The sequence below is a fragment of the Schistocerca cancellata genome, chromosome 12, assembly GCF_023864275.1.
Source record: "Schistocerca cancellata isolate TAMUIC-IGC-003103 chromosome 12, iqSchCanc2.1, whole genome shotgun sequence".
In the NCBI taxonomy this organism is placed as follows: Eukaryota; Metazoa; Arthropoda; class Insecta; order Orthoptera; family Acrididae; genus Schistocerca; species Schistocerca cancellata.
Genome location: NC_064637.1, coordinates 159,403,076 through 159,425,454, shown reverse-complemented (window position 1 = coordinate 159,425,454; position 22,379 = coordinate 159,403,076). Strand labels below are relative to the sequence as shown.

At 42.7% G+C, this 22,379-nt stretch overlaps 1 protein-coding gene across 3 annotated transcripts in view; it reads right to left on the bottom strand.

Moving 5' to 3' along the window:
- LOC126109881 (guanine deaminase) overlaps window positions 1-22,379 on the bottom strand; it is a 159,249-nt gene that overhangs the window by 32,304 nt on the left and 104,566 nt on the right. For all 3 annotated transcript variants that reach the window (XM_049914962.1, XM_049914963.1, XM_049914964.1), the window contains exon 3: window positions 14,440-14,676. In XM_049914962.1, coding sequence (XP_049770919.1) covers window positions 14,440-14,676 — 237 coding nt within the window. The remainder of the gene's footprint in view (window positions 1-14,439; window positions 14,677-22,379) is intronic.

Genomic DNA, 22,379 nt, shown 5'->3' with positions numbered 1-22,379 from the left:
TCAGTACTAGCTAGAAGATATGCATTCGTCTCTCAGCACTGCCAATGTTAGGCTTATACTAGACGCAATGTATTACGAACACGTCCTCAAGGGTAACGGTGGTGACACAGCGTGAAGCAGCCGAGACTGTCTTCCGCTCACTGCTGCTCCCCTGTCGCCAGTCCCGGTGCAGGGGCAAAGCACGTCTTCTGCCTTTCCCTACAACCACCGTCCTAATTATCAACTTATTGAGGGTAAGTAGCAGATGTGTCGATTCCGTTTCAATTTTTTATCCGGGTAGAAACCACGGAATTTTGTACACTGTGTTTCATTTAGTGTATGACCATTATATCTACTTCTGGTACTAAAAGATCATCACTGTTTGTTCAAAATTGCATAATACGAGTGTTTAACAATAATGTGGAAAGGATAGAATCCTATTCACCGTACAGATGATATGCTGAGGTGCAGACAGGTATGACAAAAAGCCCGTTACATATAAACTTTCGCTCAAAGACTTCTTCAGAAAAGGGAAACGCATTCGAGCAAGCGAGCACACCTGACGCATACGTGACCACTGTCTCCAGCTGCCCCGGCCAGACTGCAACAGAAATGTGTCGACAGGAGTAATAGTCCAGAGGTGGGTGGGGAACGGGGACGGACAGTAGGGTACGAGTGGGGAAAGCAGAATCGGCACTGCCCGGTAGGGTGAACACGGAGCAGAGGTGGCAGGACAGGGTGCCGAGAGGCTGTGGGGAAGGGAGTTGGGGGGAAAATTGGGAGTGGAAAGAAGGGGACACGAACAGTGGATGCGCCAGCAGACAGCAGCACACAGTGAGGGCAGGGGAAGGTGACTGTGAGTGGGTGACAGGACACAGAGGGTGAAAACTGTAGCGTGGACAGTGCGGGACAGTAAGGTATCGCAGGTCGAGGCTCGGACGATTTCGGGAGCAGAAAATGTGTAGTAAGGATAACTCCCGTATCTGCACAGTTCAGAAAAGCTGGTGGTGGAAGGGGGATCCAGATGGTTCAGGTAGTGAAGCAGCCACTCAAAGCACACTGTATTCAGCTGAACGTTATGCCACACAGTCGTCTACTTCGGTCTCGGCCGAGGTTCGGCAGTGGCTGTTCGTCCCGGCGGACAGCAATACAAAAAGCTGCGCAACGATTGCTGCAGTGTCAGCATACGACACGGCTGCTTTTGCAGGTGGCACTGCCTCTGACGAAGAGTAGGACTGGAAAAGCTCTTCCGCAATGAACACGTAGCTTTTTATATTGTTACGATTATCCACTAGCTGTCCACGAAGACGAATGGCCGTTGCCGAACTTCCGCCCCCCCGCCTGTCCCTTCCTCACGGCCTCCCGACACCTCGTCCTGCCACCTCCGGTCCCTCCACACTGCCAGGCAGCACCCGTACTCTGGTATTCCTCCCCTTTCCTTGCCCCACTCCAGATCAATGCTCCCATTCGATGCCTTTCGGTTGCACTGTGGCCGGAGATGTCGCTGCACATTTTAGCGATTTTGACCGAGATAAACTTACACTGCAGTACTCTTCGTGAGCCACAAGTGTAGACGTGTGCACCGAAAGAGCTAAGTGAAAACTGTGCAGTACATACTTTTATTTATATACAAAAGCAGACTTCAGAATTTTCGTTTATGAGAGGCTGCTTGTACACGATTTGTGTGTCGATTTGAAGTTCTAGATTCTCAGATTTTATTGTTCACTTTGCTTCTGTATAACCTTACAGTGATTGTATCGATACCCATTTGTATTGTGATATATTGTCGCAGAAGAAGCTGAGTAGCACAGTGGTGTAGTTTTTACGATATTAGACTGCTGCACAGAGGACCGTGAGTTAACAACTCACCTGAACTGTAAAATTTTAATTTCTATATTCAGTTCGTTCTAGAAGTATCCACAAATGTCAAGAATCATTGTACTGGAATGTTCTGTAACTGTATATATACCGTACGTCTTCTGGCCGGAGGCAGTTCACTCCGCTCTCTCATACGTGCGAGTGCTGAACAAACCTTTGTTAAGTGAAGTTAGTGTTCCTGATTCGTCTAATTACTCCTTCTTCTACGTGACAATATTGTGCACTTTTGAACATTGGCGGATGCCGAAAGACTTGTGCTGTTAGTGTCAATTATAGGCTTAAACAGTTGGGCTCTTTTAAAATTTTTGAGAACAGTAGGCCTATCCTCGTTCAGAGCAATCGTTCTCTAATTTCATTGTACAATTATGAGAAATAGGTTATTTATAAGAATTTTCTAACACCTACAAAACTATATTTTCGGAAGTTAGCGGTACCAGTGTTTCGGATACTAACTTATTTCATAGCAAATTGTCATTTGTGCTTAACTGTTCTGCCAAAAAATACATTATCCCCGAGTTTCACTGTATATCAGTGCAACTAAATGTTTATTTTTGAGGCTTTTTGGAAGCTACCACTAGCCTTTGCATAATCTATGAGCAATCTGTAGTAAATTTGCATTTGTGATTTAGTTACTGTAGCAGATATTATAATGTAGCATGTAACACCTAGGTTTCCACTGAAGAGGATTAGCTCTGTATATTATCTGCATTTATCATAAATTAAATCTGTTTCTGAGTTTGCTAACAACTATAATTAACCTCAAAATGTATTAGGAAACTAGTACTATTACCACAGGTTTTTGTGTTGCCTTTAATAGAATATTTGCTTTAATTCTTATAGAGAGTTAGCAACTTTTTAGCTCAACATATTAAAAGATATTTAGTATGTGAAACAAATACTAACAAAGAGATAGAGTGGCTGGCCAGTACTTACCTCAGCTCAGTACAGCCGATAGATACACATAAAACAGAACCGAAAATTACATTCCTAGCTTTCGGAACAAATGTTCCTTCATCAGGGAGGAGAGAGGGGAAAGAAAGGGAAGAAGGGAAAGGAGATTCAGTTACTCACAACCCAGGCTATGAAGCAACAGGGAAAGGAAAATAGGGAGGGTAGCAAGGATGGAAGCATGGTTGTCAGAGGGAAGCCAAAGATATTCTACTGTAAGTACTGTGCCAGCTTCAAACCAAAGAGGATGCATACAGAAGTAAAGAGGTATATAGTATAAAGATAAACACAACTATGTAGGATGAAAAGATGCGTGAATGGTTAAAGAGGAAAGGGAAAGAGGAGAAGACTGAAGAGTAAATGGGAGTGAGGTTGTTTAACGTAGGTTCAGTCCAGGGGGATGGCGGGATGAAAGGATGTGTTGGAGTGCAAGTTCCCATCTCCGCAGTTCAGAGGGACTGGTGTTGGGTGGGAGAAGCCAAATGGCACATACGGTGTAGCAGGTTCCTAGGTCCCTAGAATTATGCTGGAGGGCATGCTCCGCTACTGGGTTGGGCATCTCCTAGGCGGACAGTTCGTCTGTGTCCGTTCATGCGCTCAGCCAGTTTAGTTGTTGTCATGCCGATGTAAAAGGCTGTGCAGTGCAGACATGTCAGTTGATAAATGACGTGTGTAGTTTCACACGTGGCCCTGCCTTGAATTGTGTATGTTTTACCAGTAGCGGGGCTGGAGTAGGTGGTTGTGGGGGGATGCATGGGGCAGGTTTTGCAGCGGGGTCGGTTACAGGGGTAGGAACCGCTGGGTAGAGAAGGTGGTCTGGGAATATTGTAGGGTTTAACAAGGATGTTACGGAGGTTAGGGGGGCGACGAAAGGCGACTCTGGGTGGTGTGGGGAGAATTTTGTCAAGGGATGATCTCATTTCAGGGGTTGACTTGAGAAAGTCATATCCCTGGCGGAGTAATTTGTTGATGTTTTCGAGGCCAGGATAATATTGGGTGACAAGGGGGATGCTTCTGTGTGGTCTGGGGGTAGGAACATTGTTGTTGGACGGGGAGGAATGTATTGCTCGGGAGATCTGTTTGTGGACAAGGTCTGTAGGATAGTTGCGGGAGAGGAAAGCACTGGTCAGGTTATTGGTGTAATTGTTGAGGGATTCATCACTGGAGCAGATGCGTTTGCCACGAATAGCTAGGCTGTAGGGAAGGGAGCGTTTGATGTGGAATGGATGGCAACTATCAAAGTGAAGGTACTGTTGTTTGTTTGTGGGTTTGATATGGACAGAGGTGTGGATGTGAGCTTCAACAAGACGAAGGTCAACATCCAGGAAGGTGGCTTGGGTAACATCCTTGTTAAACCCTACAATATTCCCAGACCACCTTCTCTACCCAGCGGTTCCTACCCCTGTAACCGACCCCGCTGCAAAACCTGCCCCATGCATCCCCCCACAACCACCTACTCCAGCCCCGCTACTGGTAAAACATACACAATTCAAGGCAGGGCCACGTGTGAAACTACACACGTCATTTATCAACTGACATGTCTGCACTGCACAGCCTTTTACATCGGCATGACAACAACTAAACTGGCTGAGCGCATGAACGGACACAGACGAACTGTCCGCCTAGGAGATGCCCAATACCCAGTAGCGGAGCATGCCCTCCAGCATAATTCTAGGGACCTAGGAACCTGCTACACCGTATGTGCCATTTGGCTTCTCCCACCCAACACCAGTCCCTCTGAACTGCGGAGATGGGAACTTGCACTCCAACACATCCTTTCATCCCGCCATCCCCCTGGACTGAACCTACGTTAAACAACCTCACTCCCATTTACTCTTCAGTCTTCTCCTCTTTCCCTTTCCTCTTAACCATTCACGCATCTTTTCATCCTACATAGTTGTGTTTATCTTTATACTATATACCTCTTTACTTCTGTATGCATCCTCTTTGGTTTGAAGCTGGCACAGTACTTACAGTAGAATATCTTTGGCTTCCCTCTGACAACCATGCTTCCATCCTTGCTACCCTCCCTATTTTCCTTTCCCTGTTGCTTCATAGCCTGGGTTGTGAGTAACTGAATCTCCTTTCCCTTCTTCCCTTTCTTTCCCCTCTCTCCTCCCTGATGAAGGAACATTTGTTCCGAAAGCTAGGAATGTAATTTTCGGTTCTGTTTTATGTGTATCTATCGGCTGTACTGAGCTGAGGTAAGTACTGGCCAGCCACTCTATCTCTTTGTTAGTATTTGTTTCACATCTTTATATGAGATTTTCCATTAATCATTAAGATATTTAGTATGCTTAATTTAAAGCTATTTCTTCACTGTCTTGTAATACATTGCACCAGCCAAAATGTAGCTCCACTGCAAATGCCGTTCTCGAACACAGGACGAGTCGGTCGACATTCGTAAGTGGCCGGAAATTGCCCCGACTACTGTTAAACGATCGGCAGCTGATGTGAACTGTTGTGTCAGAAGTAGTACCTCGAGTACTATCCTCTCCTGTGAATCCTGTCTCCTCTGCCGAAAGTACACAATCTGTCATTATTTGTCCACTCAACTGGAAGAGGCACTTCAATGGTGGGTCTACGCATCCCGTACATGGTCCGCAGGGACCGGGGAGGACTCAGGGTATTGTACCGATCCCTCTATCTGAAAGTCTTTGAGGTTTGTCTTTTACTGAAACTGAGGCAGTGGGACTCATTGAACCTGTTTTATGGAAACCTGTTTTGTCCAGTGCCAGGAGGTGGCAAACGCAAAAGGGTAGGGTCTATTAATTGTAGGCAGTTAAAACGTACGGCAAATGACGGTACCATTTAGGGGAATGGCAACGAGGGGCAGGAAATGACACCAGATGCACTCAGTGTGTACACCTGGGAGCCTCATCCGACACGCTCGAGAGACTACTGCGGCAGCCACTGAGGGAACAGGGTACGACCGACTGCAGATTGTGGTGCACGTCGGAATAAACGATGCCCATCACCTCGGCTCCGAGGTCGTACTCCAGTCATTCCGGCGACTGGCTGAGAAGGTCGAGAAGATCGGGCCCGAGCGACGAGTTTCCACGAAGCTCACTATTTGCAGCATTGTCCCCAGAACTTACCACGGCCCTCTGGCCCTGACTCGAGTGTAACGACTGAACCGGAGACTTTGAAAGTTCTGTGACAACCTAGGCTGCCACTTCCTGGACTTGCCCCATAAGGTTGAGAACTGTAGGGTTCCCCTAAATGGGTCCAGTGTGTACTACACGTCAGGGTCTGCTACTCAGATAGCTCACTGTGAGTGGGGTGCACACGAGGTTTTTTTTTAGATTAGGCGACTCCAGATAATGACACCCGTAGGAAACCCAGAAGTATCAAAAGAAATACCTCTCACATGTGAGAGTATTAAAATCCTAATGGTAAACTACCAAACCATTCACAACAAAGTGCCAGATTTGAAGTGCTCACGAAAAGCAGTGAAGCTCACATAATACTAGGTATAGAAAGCTAGTTGAAACCTGAAATTGATAGCACTGAAATTTTTTGGAAAAATTTAAGTGTATATCGAAAGGATAGGCAGACGGGAAATGGAAGTGGTGTATATGTCACAGCAGACAAGAAACTTCAATCCACTGAGACTCGACGAGCCACTGTCGGAATCGGCTAACTCTGAGAAATACCTTGGTGTAACACTTTGTAGGGATACGAAATGAGACGATTACACAGGCCGTCATGGGTAAAGCAGGGGCTAGACTTCAGTTTATTGGTAGAGTACTTGGAAAGTGCAGTCAGCCTACAAAGGAGATTGCTTACAAATCAGCCATCCGACCAGTTCTAGAATACTGCTCAAGTATGCAACACCTGTACGAAACAGGGCTAATGGGGAATATTCAATGTATACACAGGTTTGTTTGATCTGTGGGAAAGTGTCACAAAGTTAATGAAGGAACTGAGCTGGAAGACTCTCGAAGGTAGACATAAGCTATCCCGACAAACTCTGTTAAAGTTTCAAGAACTGGCTTTAAATGATGACTCTAGGAATACACTACAAACCCTACATATCCCTCACATAGGAATCGTGAGAATAAGATTAGAATAATTACTGTACGGACAGAGGCATTCAAATAATCATACTTGCTACACTCCGTGCATGAACGGAACAGGAAGAAACGCTAATAACTGATACAGTGGGACAGACCCTTTGCCGTGCACTGCACGGTGGATTGCAGAGTGTGGATGTAGTTGTAGGTGTGGATGTAGATGTGCAAGGTGCACTTCTTTTTGTGAATGTGTGCACATTTCTCTTTTCTGGTAAAGGTTTTGACTGGAAGCTTATATGTTACAGTCTTTTCATCATGCATGTCTGCAACTCAATGTCTCACCTATACAGTGAGCAGCACTCAGTCGTTCTCATAATATCGATTAATATGAGTGTCTGTGACATTAAGACATAAGTTGTGGCCAGTAAAGCTGTCATTTGAGCTGTGACTGCTATGATTAAGTTTCGACCTTTAATTACTATTCATGTGTCACGAGCAAACATTACAGTTATTGAAGAGCACTTTAAAAGTCCTCGAAAGATCATTTGTGCAGGTCAGAAACAAGAGTAGGCATAGCACTGACCCCTTTGGTCTGAGGCGAAACATCCAGTACTTAGTACAGGAAGTAACAGTCTTGGGCTTCAGAACTACAGGTTCTGTATTCCAGTAATGGAAAAGGAATTGGTAGTGAGAGATTGGAAACAGGGTGGAGGTGTGACTATCTCTTAGCCTGGAGTGTGGATGACCAGCTCCCCCCTCTCCAGCCTACCCAGGCGAGTGGGAGGGAGGAAGGAAGAGAATCCCCGGTCGGCAGGAACTGGGTTTCAGGTTACGTGAGATACGCTCGGAGGTAACTCACACGGCAGCTTCACGTATATGGACAGTGTGCTTTGCCAATTTATTACGTCTCGTTCACTCTCTTCTAGATTTCTGTTCCTGCCTCGACCTGCAGTCTGTGACGTGGAGAGCACTGTCGTGAAGACCCTTTCCCCTGAAGTAAGCACAGAAAGAGAGATCACAAGTCGGGAGGCGGTATTTGTCGTAATGACTGTGGAGGCCACAATGTGCGAGTGCCGGGCCCGAACTGTACGGCCGCATCACAGCTGTGTCTGTCCCACACAGGTCGGATGCCATCAGACCTCGGTGCATCACAACGAACCACGGACAGCATCATCTGATAATGTTGTGAGAGAAAATATTCTGGAAGCAACAGCTGAAGCTTTTAAATGGATATAGATCTGCAAATATGAAAATCTGGCTCAAAATGATACTTTTTATACAATTTGTAAAATACCTATGTTAATAAAAATGTAAATGTTCATTTGTCCAAAATCATTAACTGCCAGAAGTACATAAGTAACAATGTTTTCCTATCATAAAATTTATAAAGAATTATATATTGCTTAGATTTAAAAAAAAATAGATGTATAAAAACATTTGCATTTTCCAGTGCAACATCGTGTCAAAATTTCAAAGCATTTAGCTAAAAGCTTTCAGAGATGTGTGATTAGGAACATTCACAGTTTCTATACAAGTAAAAACGCAGAAGTTTGTTTCTTCAAAATCTCAGATGTCCAAAAGTTCTTCACAGACTGCTTTGAAATTCTGACACAATGTTCAATTTGAATACTTGTGTTTTTATATGCCTACTGGCATGTGATCTGGTACATATGTAATATATACATAATAAAACTGGGAATGTTACACAGATATGTCAGTTTGTACAAAAATTGTTAATCTCCAAAAGTTCTTAACCAATTGCTGTGAAATTTTGACACAACAATGAATTCTAATATGGGTGTGTCTCTAGGCACCTAATTCCTTAATACATTTATATTTTTAATACATACAACACACTGAAGAGCCAAAGAAACTGGTACACATGCCTAATATCGTGTAGGTCCCCCGTGAGTACATACAAGTGCCGCAACGTGATGTAGCGTGGACTCGACTGATGTCTGAAGTAGTGCTGCAGGGAATTGACACCACGAATCGTGCAGTGCTGTCCATAAATCTGCAACAGTACGAGGGGTTGGAGATCTCTTCTGAACAGCACATTGCAAGGCATCCCAGATATGCTCAATAATGTTTGCAGTTGTATAGAGCCTCCACCAGCTGAAACAGTTCCCTGATCACATGCACGATTCACGGTTTCACGAGATTGTCTCCGTACCCATACATGTCCATCCGCTCGATAGAATTTGAAACAAAACTTGTCCAGCCAGGCAACATATTTCCAGTCATCACCAGTCCAATGTCGGTGCTGACAAGCACAGACAAGGCATAATGCTTTGTGTCGTACAGTCATCGTGGGTATGTATATGGGCCTTCGGCTCCGAAACCCCATATCCGTGATGTTTCATTGAATGGTCTGCACACTGACTCTTGTTGATAGCCCAGCACTGAAACCTGCAGCAATTTGCAGAAGAGTTGCACTTCTGTCACGTTAAACAACTCTCTTCAGTCGTCGTCGGTCCTGTTCTTGCAGGATCTTTTTCCAGCCGCAGCAATGTCTGAGATTTGCTGTTTTACCGGATTCCTGATATTCGTAGTACACTCGTGAAATGATCGTACACAAAAATCCCCACTTAATCGTTACCTCGGAAATGCTGTGTCCCACTGGTCACACGCCAACTATAACACCACGTTAAAACTCACTTAAATCTTCATAACCTGGCGTTGTAGCGGCAGTAACTGATCTAACAACTGCACCAGACAGTTGTTGTCTTACATGGGCATTGTCGACTGCAGCACTGTATTCTGCCTGTTTACATAGCTCTGTATTTGAATACGGATGCCTATACCAGTTTCTTTGGTGCTTTTTAATATACAGGTTGTATCAAAAAGACTCATCCAATTTTTAAAAAATCCTTACTATTATGTTATTTGAGATACGTGCGAACAATGTACTGTTGGAAAGAGCAAACACTCCAAGTTTTACACGGTTCCAGCTAGATGCCAGCAGTGAGCACATCCTTCAGTTCTAGTAAAAATGGTGTCAGGTTGGGACAACAGAAAGCATTTTGTGCTGTACGTTTTGAGCAGTGCGGCTCAGTAATAACTGTTCAGCATCACTTTTGTACTGGTACGGTGTGGACTCTTCTATAGCACAGAGCATTAGACCATGGCATGAACAATTCTTAGAAACAGGTTGTGTGTGTAAAGGCAAATTGCCAGGCTGTCCCCAAGTGTCTGACACAGATGCTGAACACATCAAACATAGCTTCACAAGGAGTCTGCAGAAAGCCGTTCACTATGCAGCTGAACAGCTCAACATGCGCCCAATGTCTTTTTGGCGTGCATTACATCGACGTTTAACATGAACCGTACAAAATTCAGCTATTGCAAGCTCGTCGCAAAGGTGACAAATGACAATATGTGGAGTTGTGTAATTGTGCTCTTGGCAATATGGAGGATGACAGTTTTCTTCCACACTTAGTGTTTATTGATAAGGCAACATTCCATTTAAGTGGAAAGGTGAACTATCATAATATGAGAATATGGTGTACTGAACAATTGTGTGAAGTTGTACAACACGAGAGAGATTCTACAAAATTTAATGCGCTTTCCACAGTTTCACAAAAAAAGGTGTACGGTCCATTTCTCTTTGCCGAGAACACTGTTACAGAAAGCACAAATCTCGATATGCTCGAGAACTTTCCTTTCCCACAGTTGGAGACTGATTCAAATGACTCCATTTACCAACAGGATTGGGCACTGCCACACTGGCATCTGGAAGTGTGGGAATTTTTTAAGTCAAAGGATTACTGAACGATGGATCGGTCACATACAGCAGCTGTGGAAGCTGTAACTCGAGACATGCTCGCTGCAGTGTGGGAACAATTCGAATGCCACAATGACATATGCCGTGCATCTCAAGGGGGACTTATTGAACACACGTGAAAAATAGTTTCCCATTCATCAAGAAACAAAATTCATTGTATATGTTTATTAGTTTCAGAAATATAGATGTGCCAAATTGGATGATTCTTTTTGATACACCCTGCATAAATACATACACAAAATATACAATAGTGACACCAACAAACGGGAAAGTTGTATTTACGGCTTATTGGTTTACAATCAGAATACTGCTCCAGAAGCTAAATTTACAACAACAATAAACAAGGCTGAAGATGAGAGGGGGCAGGAAGAGTGGGGTGGGAGCAGGGTTGAGAGGGCATGGACAGAGGGGGGGGGGGGGGGGGGGGGATGGGAAGGAGGAGAGGGACAGAGAGAGGGAGCATATAGAGATGGAGAGAAAGGGGGCCAGGAGGACAAGATGGACTTCAGAGGCGAGAAGGAGATTAGGATGTATGAGGCATGCCTAAAAAGTATCCAACCTTTGCCCAGAAAAAAATATTTTGAATACCTGACGGGGTTGGGACCATAATCCCCTTCAAAGTAGGTCCCTTGTGCTTGCACACACTTAGCCCACCGATCCCTCCAATACTGGAAACACCTCTGTAAGTCTTCTTTTGGAACCGTGTTCAGCTCCATCGTCGTGCTCCGCATTATCTCTTCTCTACTCTCAAAATGGGATCCTTTCAGTGGTGTCTTCATTTTTGGAAACCAGAAGTCACAAGGAGCCACGTCTGGAGAGTATGGAGGTTGGCGAACAGCTGTAATTCCATGCTTGGCAAAGAACTTTGGATCAAATGGGATGAATGTGCGAGGGCATTGTCGTGATGCAGTTGCCACTTTTTCGCCATCCACACGTCTGGTCTTTTGCGCCAAACTGCGTCACGGAGTTGCTGGAGAACATCTTGATGGCACTCCTTCGTCACTGTTTGTCCTTCCGGTACATATCCGTGATGCACAATTCCACAGACATTAAAGAAGACAGTCTGCATCATCATGATTCTGCTTCACACCTGCCACACTTTCTTCAGCCTCGGAGACTCGGGATGCTTCCATTGTGACGACTATCTTTTTGTTTCTGGTTCGTACCCGTTCACCCGTGACTCATCTCCAGTTATCACGTTGTACAGAAACCCACGATCAGTACTGGTGGTGTCCAGAAGGTCCTGTGCAATGTCAAAATGGAGGTCTCTTTGTTCCAGTAACAACAACTTTGGCACGAATTTCGCAGCCACTCAGTGCACGTTCAAATCATAACGCAAAATTGCACGTGCAGAACCTTTACTCACTCCAACCTCTCGGGCAATCTCCCACACGGTCAGACTATCTGCCATCACCAAATGTTGCACCCTCTCAACAACAGCTGCACTCCGAGCTGTTCGGGGCCTGCCAGAACACTAGTCACTCTCCGCCGATGTGCGACCATTTCTGAATCGGTTGAACCACTCCTTAATTTGTGTTACACCCTTCCATCTTCTCCAAACACCTGCTGAATCTTACGAATTGTTTCGCTTTGAGAATCACCAAGTTTTTGAAAAAAATTGATGCAATATCTTTGTTCGACACATTCAGTCATCTCGAGAAAACCGATAATCCAACGAACACGTCGCGTAGCACCTCACTCAGCGACGGACAGGCAGCAACTGACATGCCGGAAGCCGTGGACAAAATTCACACACGCATACAGGTCTCTTCCTTTACTGTATACAGCGGCACTGCGCTATCGTCTATTTTGCGTGGGGAAATAGAAGGTCGGATACTTTTTACACAAATCTCATATATCCAATTGCCATACATATTACGAAGGCATGCTTTCTCTTTTCTTTCTTTTCCATCTGACCACACTGAACCACAGCAAAGTGTGGCTGGGTACAGATAGTATAAAATATATTTCTAGGATTTGTAATTTGAAGCTAACGTGAGTAAGTTTGCCACTCTCGGTATTACGGCCTTCAGCGTGAAGACCAGTTCGATGCAGCTCTCCGTGGTAGTCAGTCCTGCACGAAGTCTCTTCATCTCTGAACAGTTACTGCAAATGACCTGCTTACAGCGCTCACACCTCGGTCTCCTCTGTCCCCCCTACCCCCTCACACCATTACCATACTGACTATTCTTCGATGTCTCGATTTCTCAGGATGTGTCCTCCCAACTAGTCCTTTCTTTTAGTCAGGTTTGTAAGGGTCAGTTATACACATTTTTTTATTCCCCACTGAAATATTAATTTCAGAAGTGATGTTACGAAAATATTAATTCCAAACGAGGGCAACAAGAGAGGAAAAATTCTTTTATTAATGACTTTTGGGATAATTTGTTTCACGTGAATGGCTAAGGACACCTGAGGCACCATCTGGTTTGGAGTTTTGCAGAATGCAATATCCAAAGGACTAGTGGACTGGGGGGCACTGAATCCACACTGGAGAAACAACAAAGTAATGACATTTTTTAGTCAGTCACTGCTTTGTATCCATTGTGGACTAATCACTGTATATTTGCACCAGATCTATTGCAGTTGTTTTATGTTTAACAACTGTTCAAAAGTTATTACTATGAGGAGCATTTTCTGTAAAATTATTTCAAAAATATTTATTCTGTTTTGGTCTCAGCAGTCTGTCATTTCCTTTACAAAGTGAACTAAAATGAAAATATTTTAGTTTTATTCCCAGAAATCTATTGCGGTGTGCAGTTTTGTTATTTATTTATTTTTTTATTGGTGGGTGAGCCTGACAATAATCTGCTGTTTGCTTTGTCATTTAGTACTCTTTGATGGTTGTTAGAACACACAGTAGTGGAACATTACTAAAAGGAGTCAGATGCATATTCTAGGGGCCCAGTTATGATCCTGATGCTAATAACTCAAACGTTCCAGGAAATTTTTATTTTATGCCCGTTATAGTGGTGGTTCACCTGAGATGAACTATAACTTGAATTTTTACTAAACTTGAGTGCTCAGAATTCAATCACCGTTTTTTTTTTTTTTTTGTTTTTTTTTAATTTTTTTTTTTAGAAAGGCATCCACTACAAACTCTGCTATAAATTTCTTTTATCCAAAATTCTATTCAGTACCTTCTCATTAGCCATGTCATCAACCCACCTAACCTTGAGCATCCTTCTGTAGCACTTAATTTCAAAAGCCTCTATTCTCTTCATATATGAACTGCATATTGTCCATGTTTCACATCAATACAAAGCTATGCTCCAGACAAATATCTTTAGGAAAGACTTCCTAAAACTTAAATTTATATCAGATGTTAGCAAATTCCTCTTCTTCAGAAATTCTTCTTCTTCTTCTTCTTCTTCTTCTTCTTCTTCTTTGCTACTGCCAGTCTACATTTAATATCCTCTTTACATCAACTGTCACAAATTATTTTACTGCCCAGACAGCAAAGCACATCTACTACTTTTAGTGCAACACTTCTCAATCCAATTCCTTCAGTATCAACTTATTTAATTTTACTACACTCCATTATCCTTTGTTTATGTTAGTTGATGTTCATCTCATAACCTATTTTCAGGACACTATTCATTCCATTCAGGCTCTTCCAAGTTCTTTGCTGGCTCTGATAGAATTACAATGTCATCAGCCAAACTCAAAGCTTTCATTTGTTCTATCTGAACTTTAATTCTGTTTCCAAATTCCTCTCTGGTGTCCTTTACTGCCTGTTCAGTGCCACACAATAAGTAAATACACAAAATAAATTCTGATGACTTAGTCCATATCTGTTGCATATGTGCTTAACAGGAAACTGTAACAACTTACCACAATTTTTCTGTAAACAGTCTGTGCAAACTCGACATCACTGTACTTGGTCTCCATAGGGTAGGTATACGTGTCGAGCCAATCTAGTAGAGTCTTGTCGTAGCCGAGGCCCATGTTTGGGTACTGTGGCGCGTGGATGTGCGAGTCGATGAGGCCGGGCATCAGGAACTGGTTTGATGTTAGACGTACTGTGGTAACCCCTTCGGGCGCATAACTTCCCGAACCCACAGACACAATCTGTAAGCAAAAGATTGTGATATTCCTTACAAAAGGACTGCCATTATCATCATTTACAAGGAAAAGCTGGTCAGTGAGGATGTCAGAGAAGCTTTCATAGCAGTAGACAAGCAGTTCCAGGCTTTACACTGTATGTCCGCTCCTCATAACCATTTGTGACGGACACTATTTGATTAAACATTCTACTAAATTCACATCATATTCATCAATTGGGAGTGGAACAAAGCAGGCATTTGTAAGCCTAATAAAATGTACTGCAAAGCATGTTGTTATTGTGAAACATGTAGTTTTTTTTATTTTTATTTATTTATTTATTTATTTATTTTTTATATTTGAACTGTATGTAGAGGATGTAGCAATCATCAACATGCAGTAGACAGTTTACAAAATTATATCTATATAGTGTGTGGTGTCACAAGGCTTAGGCCTGTCCCACCCCTCATTAAATCGACCAAGACTTATATGAATAATTGTAAGAACAGTTATTATTGTTATGTTCTTTAAGTTTGTTTTTGGGTTTTCAGAAATACTGTGGGAAGAAAGTTTATTTAAGTTGCACATAACGTGGAAGACATTGCCCAATGATCACCACGAAAGTTCGATGTAGCGGCAAGTGGGCAAGGAATAAAACGAATGCTGCAAACTACCACGAGCCATGGATAACCTGAGCCGCGAGGGTGACACATTAGGTGGGACCCGATACCTGTAATACTTTCACAGTTATTAAAAAGTAGTTAAATGGCAAAACCAATAGTTCATCATTTATATAAATAAAAAGTAGTAAAGATATAGCAAAGGAAGAGTTGCGGCATCAGAACAAAAAGTGATACATCGCTCAGCAACTAAGGAGGACGTAAACAGCGGGCGTTACATGGTGAAAACAAATCAACTGATAAAATAGTAAGTCTGTAATTAAGCATAAAGCCACGTAACACTGCAAGTGTAAGGATATGTAATACATTCAGGACAGAAGTACCATAACAATAACTTGCAACAGTCAGTGATTGCAGACAAGCTCACAAAAGTTCTTAGATCTAAATTGAGCCAACACACTGAACAAATAAATTCAATAGCCCATCAGACCTAATTAAGTTACAATCAGTTATCATTCACACGAACAACAGAATTTACACCATTTACTAAAATAGATATGGCACATTTGATAACATGTTACGAATATGAATGCTACAAAAAACCTTACGAAAACCACGATAAAATTGTTAAAATCATGAAACTGAAGAAACAGTGGTGTCGTGTTTGCCCTACCAGGAGACTTCAATATAGAGCCCTTGCATCAGTGCACATTTCCAAAAGACTGAGTGATGTTTATTTATTTATTATGGCGCATAGCTTGTAATATTCTGCATTCTGTATCATATTGCAGACTGTATTTTTCTAATTATAAGGTAATAAAACTTTCAATAAACCCAACTTTTGTCTTTTGCCTGCTAACTCTGTGTGTTATCCACATCTCTTACCTTCTGGTTCTCAAGAAGCAGCGTGATCCAAAGAATTTCAATCAGGAATCAATGTGTTCAGTATTTCTGATACTTAATGTAATTTCATAAATCAATAAATCTAAGAAAACAATTAAATGGGTAAGGACATTATAGTAGATGAAAAAAACAACTAGTTTCCCTGTCAATACTAAATTACGAGTACCATTCCCACGTTTCATTATTGGAAGAAAAAGAATGTCTTTGTGGTATTTATTTTCTTTGAAATGAGATAGAAAAACGAGAGATGGAGAAAGAGATGGGATGGAGATGGGATTTAACAGAAGATAGCAAAAGTAGCCAAATAAAAGAAAATAAAAAAAGAAATGCAAAATATGCAAATGATAGTTAGACTGAATGAAGCACAGTGAAACTATCACATGCTGCCAGAGAATTGACAGGTTAATTCTCAATTATATTTGTTTGTTGCATAAGTTCGTAGCGTTTTTGTTTCACATGTTGGCATTCCACTTGCTACGGGTTTATTTAAAGATTGTCATTTTTTATTAGTAGTTCACTGCTGCTATTTAAGTTCACAAATTGTTAGTTTGTCATTTGGAGATAGTAAGTGGAGCTGTGGATGCTACAAAATGGAGTGCCAAGTGGATAAATCCGAACATTTCTGACACATTCTTATGTTTCAGATCTGTAGAGGGGAGACGGTAACGGAGGCCACGTATGGGGTAATGCCGTTGGACAGAGCACAGCAAGAAAACAGTTTTCTCCTTTTAAGTAGGACTGTTCAGGACGTCCTTCAGGGTTTACAAAGATAATTTAAACACGTTATTTGACAACAATCCACGTCAGTTATTAGAGAACTGGCAAATGTGATGTGATACACTGTGATCGTTCCACCATCATATGAACTTGTCCCCAAAGGGGAACGTTCAAAAATTGGGTGTACGAGTACCGCACGCTCTGAGCTAAAAACACAAAGATCGGCGGGTGGCCACGTGTGCACCTCTGCTCGCTCATCGTCAACTGGCTCACGAACTACATCGATCGTTCCTACCCTGTACCATTTCTAGTGATGAAAAATGGTTTCTTTATGTTAATATAAGGAAAATAAAGGAATGGTCGAGTCCAAACAGAGCAGAAACTCCCTGTACAAACACCTGCAGGCATCCACCAAAAATAGTGTTATGCACCTCGTGGAACAGTGACTGTGTGGGGTACTAAGAGTTGCTTCGCCGAGGTGTAACCGTCACTGCTGACATTTAGTGTCGATAACTTTGGCACCTTTCAGACACAATCCGAGAACAACAACCGGGAAGACTGCACCAAGTTGTACTACTTCTCAATAACACCCACTAGCATTTTGGGTTGGAAAGTCATTCCGCTCCCACCTTATTCGTCTGATATTGCGCCCTCAGATTTTCACCTTTTCCGCTATCTATTGAACAACCTTCAAGGAACTTCCTTTACACACGAAAATGTGCTCCACACAGAGCTCAATGAGTGTGACGTCTATAGTCGCGGAATCGAAAAGTTGAGAATCAGCAGACTTTTGTAGTGAAGGAGAATATTTTATTGATGACTAAAGTCTCTGTTATGTTTATTAAACTACTGAGCAAATGCTATGAACTTATAGACCAACCCAATAGTTTAAGAAAACTTGTGCACCCTACTACACTTTGACAAGCAACCTGTATCACAAGTTTTAAGCGCAGATATACTGTCCGAGGAATGTTAAAGAACAGCAGGTGAAATGTAGAAATCGACATCCTCGCAGGTCTGCAGCTCTGCGGAACCTAAATATCTTCTCACCACGTAGAAGAAATGTTGAGTTGCTGACAGGCACGGACAAAAAGAAAGCCAAAAATAATTCAGCTTTCAGACAAAATGCTCCTTCAAAATTAGAAAACACACACACAATCACATAAGCACAACTCATTCACACATGGCCACTGTCTCCAGGTGACATGGCCTGTGTGACTGCATCACGTGTGAGCAGGGAGTAGTGGTGATAAGGAGGGGGGGGGGGGTTACATCTGGGCAGAGGTGGGGGAAGCCAACAGTGTTGCCTGTGGGAGCACGGCGGGCCACGCGGGTGTGGGGGGAGTGGGCGGGAGGCAGACGACTGGGCTGCCAGGTGCAGCATCAGCATCAGGAGGCCGGGTGGGGGAGGCACAGGAGTACTACGCAAGTTCACCGGTGGCACAAAAGGCTGTGTAGAGCTGGAGTGGCACCAGGAAAGGGGGTAGGTGAGTGAATGATAGTGACTAGCAAAGGCTGGGGCCAGGGGAGTTACAGGAATGAAGGCTACGTGGTAAAGAGTGTTTCTACCTGTGCAGTTCAGAAAAGCTGGTGTGTAGGTGAGATGAATCTGGGTGGTATAGGCCACAAAGTAGACATTACAGTGAAACACACCGTGTCGGGCAGCACGTTCGGCACCTGTGCGGTCCGGCTGTCTCTCCGCCACAGCTCGGCGGCAGCCGTTCGTTCGTACAGAGCGGACGGCTCGTCAGTTGCTGTGCCCACACAGACTGCTGCACAGTGGCTTTCACAGGTGGCCCTGCTCTGGTGGGGTAGAAGGTGCTCGTGACAGGACTGGAGTAGGTGGCAGAGGGAGGACGTACGGGACAGGTCTCGCGTCTAGGTCCGTTACAGGGATACCGGCCACGAGGCCAGGAGTCGGGAGCAGGGGTGGAGTAGGGACGGACAGGGGTGCTGCGGAGGTCGAGTGGGTGGTGGAACGCCACTGTGGGAGGGGTGGGGAGGATATTTTTTATTTATTGACACAATGAAAGATAGTAGAGAGTGTAGAATGTCAGACACAGTTGTTTTACTGATGATGAGAAAACAGGAAGAGAGACGGTGAAACCTGGTGCTGACACACAGCCTACTGCTCTGAAACAGGTCCGGGCGGGCCGCAAAACCGACTGTCTGCAACCGCAGACTGTCGGTATTGCCGTGTACCGTCACTCTGTGGAGGCAAGATGGCCGCCGAGTAAGTGACGCCAGAAACCATTTCCAGAAAGTTAAGTGATTTAGACAGGAATATAATTTAGTTTAACGCCGACAACAAATTAAATACATGCATTAGTGTATCGTTTAGTCTTGCCGTTAAAGGTTTGACTTTTCTTTGCGTATTTTTTCAGAAAACACGAAAAGATCGTAACTTCGCGAAGTCGCGCTTAGGCTTAAATTTTGTGAACGTGTTTGTTTCTTGTTTCACTGTAATTTAACTAGTTTCTCGGTAACAAATAAGTAAACTACCGTAAATAGCGTATAACTTCATTGTTTTAATACAGATTTCAGAAAAACAGCGTAATTTTATATCAGAAACTTGCCTATATACATTTGTTTATAGGCCTAATTCTCGTAACGTTTTTCGAGGATCAAAGTTAAAGTATCTCGTTTAATTGTTCTTTTTTTCATTCCATCGAGTGAAATATATAATAAATAGCATATACCTTCGTTGTTTTAATACAGATCTCAGAAAAACAGCGGAATTTTAAATCAGAAACTTGCTTATACACATTTGTGAATAGGCTTAATTCTTGTAACGTCTTTTTTGATTTTCGGTAATTTAATTGATTTATTCTAGCTAAAGTATTATTTTTGCCATGAGTGAGAAGTGCCTGACTTGCCGTAGAATTGTTAGTTCCGGGGTTTGGTGTGATGGATGCAGTAGTTTTTTTCACTGGGGGGACTGCAGTGGCGTGGGTGTTGGGAAAGTGGATCAGGCTCATCAGTGGTTATGTAGGATTTGCAGCAGAGATAGGAAGATAGTGGAACAGGAGGGGAAAATTGCTGCCCTTCAGGCTGAGCTAGATCAGGCTAGGGAAGATCTGGACAGGTTAAGGAGGGAGAAGGGCAAAGAGAGGTGGGAAGTGGCAACAGGTAGCAGAAGGAACAGGCCTAGAACTAGGTCTGACAGTTTTGTGGTGAATGTCAAAAATAAGTTTGACCTGTTGCTTCAGTTAGAAACTGATGAGCCTCAAGCAGAGGTAGGTGTAGACAGGACACAACAAACTTTCAATAGGAAATTGAAAAAGAATGTAGGAAAGTCATCGAAAAGGAAGAAAGTTTTGTTGTTAGGCAGTTCTCATGCCAGAGGTGTAGGCCAAATTCTGCAGGAGGAATTAGGACCAGAATACCAGGTCACAAATTTTTTCAAACCAAGTGCTAGTCTGGATCAGGTGACAGAGGATTTAGGTTCACTCTGTAAAGGATTTACCAGGGAAGACACCGTGGTTATTGTGGGAGGGCCAGGGAACAGCATCGACAGAGATCCTGGGTACAGTATAGAGTGTGACCTGGTAAAGATTGCGTCGGCATCGAGACACACCAATGTTGAGTTTGTATCTGTCCTGAGACGCCATGACCGGCCTCATTTGGACTCTTCTGTTGGGAGAGTTAATTTGGAGTTGGAACGGCTGCTTGGGTCAGGTGCGGGGGCTCATATTGGTGTGGTTCCTGTTGATTATCTCAGTAGGTGGGACTATACCAGGCACGGCCTACATCTCAACAGGAAAGGGAAGGGGAAACTGGCTGGGGTAATAGCAGGAAATTTAAGGGGGGAGGCACTGCCATGAATGGTAAAATACCAGTGGTTACAGGTGTTGGAGCAGCATCTTTTTTAGGATAGGTAAGACAGAAAGATGTCAAGTTCTACGAGAGGTCAGGATTGAAACAAATCTTCAGTTTAGGAAAGAAATTAAACAGCACAATTCTAGCACATTAGATCACCAATCACAGCTACCAATTATAAATTTTCACCAATCGCCAGAAATTTTATCTCCACCAAGTTGTATCTCAGTCCTAGGTAATTGCATTGATGAATTAAAGTCACCCAACCCAGTTGACATAATCTGCCTCTCTGAACACCATGTGACCACTGGTATAGGAACTAGGCCTAAGCACAATGTGAAACTCAGACAGGAGAGTACTGCAAATGTTAGAATAAGGAAAGGTTCTCATAAAAGTATAATTAAAAATAATGTAAGTATATTTCATCAAAATATTGGGAGTTTAAAGAATAAAGTAGATGAGCTTCTGGTTTGTTTAGAAGATTTAGAAGCTGAGAATGAAATAGATATACTATGCCTGTCTGAGCATCACATTGTTACTGATATGGATAAGGTAAATGTAAGTGGTTATAAGCTCTCTGCACATGTAATGAGAGAAAATATGAAGAAAGGAGGAGTTGCCATATATGTCAAAAGTTATCATTGTGCAAAAAGTATAGAAACAAAAAAGTTTTGTGTAGAGAAACATATAGAAGCATGTGCCTGTGAGCTTAAATTAAATAAAGGCACATTTATAATTGTAACTGTATATAGGTCCCCATCAGGAAATTTTCATCTATTTCTGAAAAATTTGGACTCCTTGTTGTGCTATCTGTCAGACAGGGGGAAGCAAATTATTATTTGTGGGGACTTCAATGTAGTATCTCTGAAAGAGGGTAATAGGAAAAATGACCTTGAAGTATTACTCGGTTCTTTCAATTTGACACCCGTTATTGATTTTCCTACTCGGGTGGTAAAGGATAGCAGCTCACTGATAGATAACTTCTTTGTGGACCAAGATAAGTTTAACCAGATAAATGCTCAGCCTGTTGAGAATGGTCTTTCTGATCATGGTGCACAGCTAGTTACAATATATGACATAGCTCCATTCAGCAATACTAAACAGTCCTCCAAAGTAGTACGTTCAGTCAACGATTTAACAATTGTAAATTTCAGGGAAAGCCTACAGCAGTTAGACTGGGATGAGGTGTACCGTGAACCTGATGCCAATTTAAAATATAATTTATTTCATGACATTTTTGTAAATGCATTTGAAAACTGCTTCCCCAAGAAAATAGTTAAATATACTCGTAAGAAACCTTGTAACAAACCATGGCTTACTAAGGGTATAAAAATATCTTGTAACCGGAAAAGGGAAATGTATCTGACAGCAAGAAAGAGTAGTGACCCAGAAACTATCAAAAATTATAAAAACTACTATGTTATATTAAGAAAAGTTATTAAAAAATCCAGGAGTATGTGTATCATGTCTGAAATCAGCAACTCTGATAATAAAATTAAAACAATTTGGAATATTATTAAAAGAGAAACAGGTCAACCAAGAGCAGAGGAAGACAGTATTACCATCAAATTGAATGAAAGCTTTACGAACAAAAAGTCAGAAGTTGAAAATATTTTTAATAATCATTTTCTAAATGTTGTGGATATAGTAGGATCCAGGTGTACATCAGAA